Raw genomic sequence first — 4,472 nt, forward strand, 5'->3', positions numbered from 1 at the left:
AAAAAAAAAAAAGAATGGTGGGTGATTCCTCAAGACTGCAGACCACCAATGTGGGGCAAATATAAGCCTTGTATACTATTGGTGGGAATGTAACTTAATATCTCCATGATGGAAAACAGTATGATAACCCCTCAAAAAATGTAAAATAGAACTACTATATGATCCAGCAATCTTTCTGCTAAGTATGTATTCAGAAGAAAGGAGGTTGGTATGTTGAGGAGACATACATTTTCACTCCCGTATTTGTTAGCAACGAAATAACCAAGTGACAGAAATTACCCAAGTGTCTATCAACTGATGAATGGGATAAAGAAAATTTGTCTACATACACAGCGAAATATGGTACAGTCATAAAAGAACTGAAACCTTGTCATTCACAGCAGGCGTGGTTGCAAGTATGGAAATAAACTGCACAGAGAAAGATAAGCATCCTACGATCCCAGTCCTATGTGGTACATAAAAATTGATCTTGTAGATCAGAGGCTGGGGAGCCCAGGAAGGGAAACCTGGGAAAGGCTGACTAGTGGCTAGCAAGTCACAGTTAGAGAACAATCCGAAGCCTGAGTAGTCCTCACCTTGATCCCATCCTTGGCTCCTTCCTGTAGATAGGGAATGATGGAATTGTTCCACAGGTCAATGAACCAGGTCCGGAAGTCCTCAATGCCAATGGGACAGGACAGAAAGAAGCAAGGGCCTAGAGAAATGGCGCAGCCGTGAAGAAGCCTGAGAACCTTGCCTGTCCTGCTTCCCTTACTCCTTACCACAAAGCCCAGAGGTGTGACATCCAGAACATCAGAGGAAATTAGAAGTCATTCGAGAGCAGCGGGTGCCCATTGTCCAGCAAACCAATGATATTTACAAGATGGGAATGAGACAGTAGGAAGGGATTCCCTCCTGCATGCCCTTTCTCCCTTTTGCCATTAACCATGAGGAGAAGGGAGGGGGGGAGTGGCAACTTTACATTTTTGACCTAGGGCCGTGCACATGCTAAGTATATGCTCTACCTCTGAGTTATGCTTACAGCACATTTATTCTGTTTAATTGACCTATCTATCTATTTTTAAGATCAGGGGAGGTTTCTATATGTTGCTCAGGCTGGCCTTGAACTTGAGGTGTGGGTTCAAGCGAATTCTGTCTCGGCTTACTTAATACCTAGAACCGCAGGTGCACACCACACTGCCTGGCTTTCTGATGTCTGAAGGGTTTTATCCAATCCGTAAAGCTGTGTAGGAAGGGCTTATTAAATACTCAAGTGGTTTGACTCTAGAGTGCCTCCCTCCAGGGGAAGGATACAAGATATAAGATACTGCTCCCAGCCCCTCCACCCCCGGGGGAAGCTGGACCCTTTACCAATGAGGAAGTCCGAGGTGCTGTGCTTCTCTAAGAAGGTGTGGAGGTGGTACCACAGCTTGGGCACCCAGTCCAGCACCCGAAGCAGCTCTTCCTTGTTAGCATTGACGTCACTATCTGACTCTACCAACTTCCTCCGCAGGTAACGGACCAGAAAGCCGTTGGCTGGCTCCACGTTGTTCGAGAAGGTCAGCATCCTGCCACCAGGGATAGGAAGGACAGGGTCAGGGTGGCAGTGGGGACACTGCCAGGATCCATCCTGGGATCTGGCCATCTGCCTGCCTGTCTCCCACTTACGCCCCCTTGACTTCTTCTCAAGCGACAGGAGGTGATGATGGTAGTTAGGTAGCAGCTCTGGAAGGCAGGGCTCACTTCCAACTCTGTCGTCCTCAAATAACTAGCCTCACAGAGTGACCGAGAGGAAAGTCCTCAGTACGGCAGTCAGCCGGGGTTCTTCTAGTCTCTTGTTTTTTCCCTTCCCTTAAAATCCTCCTCTTCCACACTATGACGTCCTACAGCCTGACAGGTCTGCCCGTTCTCTCTTGCTACTTACGGCATCTCCGCCCACAAGTTCAGGATTTACTTACTATTTACAGACCCCTGGGGAAGGCCAAAAGGTTCATGTAGGGACATAGTTCTTACCTGAAGCTCAAGTGCAAGCCATGGTTGGGTGTCATTTTTACAGGCTGGTTGGTGGTACCTATAATATAGGGACTGTGGGAAGAAAGGGAGGATTCACTTAGATCCGCCTTAATGATTGCTGTCCGCCATGTGCACACAGCTCATAGGCTGGGCTGGGCTACATTCTCCTCCCTCTTCCCACCGTGCTGAGTGGTCCTCCCCGATCTTACCATTTGTGATACTTGCAGGTGAGGGCCCCATTGACCAGCTCACTGATGGAGCCTGCTTCACTCAGATCATCCAGGAGGATCACCAAGGGCACATCCCCTATTCCTGTTTCCCGGTCTATCTGGTTGGCTAGGTTGGAGAGGTACAATTGCAGATCCTGGAATAAATGAAGACAGTGGGTGAGCACTTAAGAGTCAGCACCTGAAGAACTTGGAGAAACTGCTCATTCCATATTGCTCTGGGGTCCCCAGTCCCTGTTGGATATACTTGTACATTGGATTACAGAACCAACCATCCATCTATCCATCCATTCATCTACCTACTATCTATCTCTATCTATCTCTATCTATCTATCTATCTATCTATCTACCTATCTAACTATCTATCTACTGAAGTGCTGGGGATTGAACCTAGGGCCTTGCACATGCTAGGCAGGCACTCTACCACTAAGCTAAAAAGCAAATCCTTTGAGCAGCAATCTTCAACCCCCACCAACTATGGAGTATCTATTCTGAAATGGCTTTTCACAGACTTGATGCTACAACCTTCTCCGCTTGGGGGAGCCAAGGTTTGTAGCATTCCGGTTTTAGGGTACTCTCAAGGTATATCTCTGGGGGAGATGACATGTAAGATTTAATTCTGAACATCTCCCCACTATAGCCCATGGTTTGATGGCAATACTGAAAAGCAAGCTGGTGGGAAGAAGGTAAAACTGAATGGCTATGATTGACAGCACTGGCAGAGTGCAGAGGAAAAGAGGCCACAGTTCACTGCTGATCAACTAAAGGAACTGAGGTGGTGGTGAGAGAAACTCCGAAGGAGGAATGTATGGGCAAAAGAAGCTAAGAGCGACCTGGGGCTGTTGGCACTGCCTATAATCCTAGTTACTTGGGAGACTGAGGCAGGAGGACTGCAAGGTCAGGCAACCTGGGAAGCTTATGGGGTGCCTGGTTCAAAGTTAGAATTAAGAGAGAGCTTGGGGATGTAGCTCAGTGTACAAAGTGCTTACCCAGCATGCACAAGGCCTTGTGCTAAATACTCAACACCATACACACGCAACTGGGGCAGGGGAGAGGATGGTGGGAGGACTGCTAGTTCCAGGCCAGCCTGGGCTACTGGAAAGACTAAGACTGGAAAGGAAGGAAGGAGAGGAAGGGTGGGCAGGAGAGATGAGATGACAAGAAGGGGTATCGGAGGAAGACGGGGTGGGCAAGAATACTGGAGAAGGAGAAGGAAGTGAGGCAGATCTGTGGGAAGGAAAAAGGACGAGGGGCAGGAAGGTCTCAGGAGGAAGCCACCTTGCAAGACTGCTGGTGCATGTTGAAAGTGCTGACGATGCCATCCGTGACCTCGCGGCCAGAGCGCTCCACCAGGTACTCGGCTAGCCGATTGGTCAAGTAGGTCTTGCCGGTGCCACTGGGGCCGGAGAGCACCAGGCGCCGGTGCTTGAGCAGGAGGCTTATGTAGTGCTGCATCATGGGCTTGGGGATGAGTGTCTCGAACACCAGGCTGTCGACACACTTCTCCTTCAGACCTGCACCCCACCCCAGAGAGCATGAGTCTTCACCAGCCCGTGGCGTGGCAAGACACCCAATGAGCTTCTCCATCACCATCTAGGGGTCCACTGAGGAAAGTCAGAGAGACACCTGTCTTACAGGTCCAGAGGCAGTCCCTCCTCCCAGCTCTGAAAACCTGGACCTCATTTTTAGGGACACACGATAAGTTATAGAGGAAAATAGGAAGAGAAAGAAGCCTGAGTCTGGCCAAAACATCAGACTGGATCTTACTAATGTTTGTTATTTCCTACATCACCCAAGCTCCTTCGTGTTCAGAATTTCTCATGCTTCTTACATGAATGGATGCTACATTATCTGACGATCCTCTCCCTGATGCTGTGGTACACTACGTCACACCAAGAGACAAAGACTAACCTTTGAGAGCGACCGATATGTTATTGACACCTCGGCGGCAAGGAGGCATCTCTGGGGGCTCAGCATCCAGCACTCGTTTCACGTGGCTGAGACTATAGCCGTGTATGGACTCAGTGCTCAGTCCCAGGGTGGAGGCTGGGTCCATTTTAGAAATGTAGTCCTGATGGGAGAACAAGAGCGCTGAAAAGGCACAGCTACAGATGGAAAAGCTGGGAGGAAGGTCAACTATCAAGAGGCAATAAGGGGGGCTGGTGAGATGGCTCAGTGGGTAAGAGCACCCGACTGCTCTTCCGAAGGTCCGGAGTTCAAATCCCAGCAACCACATGGTGGCTCACAACCATC

General features: G+C 49.3%; 1 protein-coding gene across 4 annotated transcripts in view; it reads right to left on the reverse strand.

Annotated features, from left to right (window-relative positions):
- The window catches only part of Nav1 (neuron navigator 1), a 255,032-nt gene that overhangs the window by 11,631 nt on the left and 238,929 nt on the right, over positions 1-4,472 (reverse strand). For all 4 annotated transcript variants that reach the window (XM_029538188.1, XM_029538187.1, XM_029538186.1 and 1 more), the window contains 6 exons: positions 4,131-4,290; positions 3,498-3,733; positions 2,202-2,356; positions 1,993-2,064; positions 1,351-1,547; positions 576-694 (listed from right to left, as the gene is read on the reverse strand). In XM_029538188.1, the coding sequence (XP_029394048.1) occupies positions 576-694; positions 1,351-1,547; positions 1,993-2,064; positions 2,202-2,356; positions 3,498-3,733; positions 4,131-4,290 (939 nt within the window). The remainder of the gene's footprint in view (positions 1-575; positions 695-1,350; positions 1,548-1,992; positions 2,065-2,201; positions 2,357-3,497; positions 3,734-4,130; positions 4,291-4,472) is intronic.

Source organism: Mus pahari, chromosome 5 (genome assembly GCF_900095145.1).
Source record: "Mus pahari chromosome 5, PAHARI_EIJ_v1.1, whole genome shotgun sequence".
NCBI classification, from domain to species: Eukaryota; Metazoa; Chordata; class Mammalia; order Rodentia; family Muridae; genus Mus; species Mus pahari.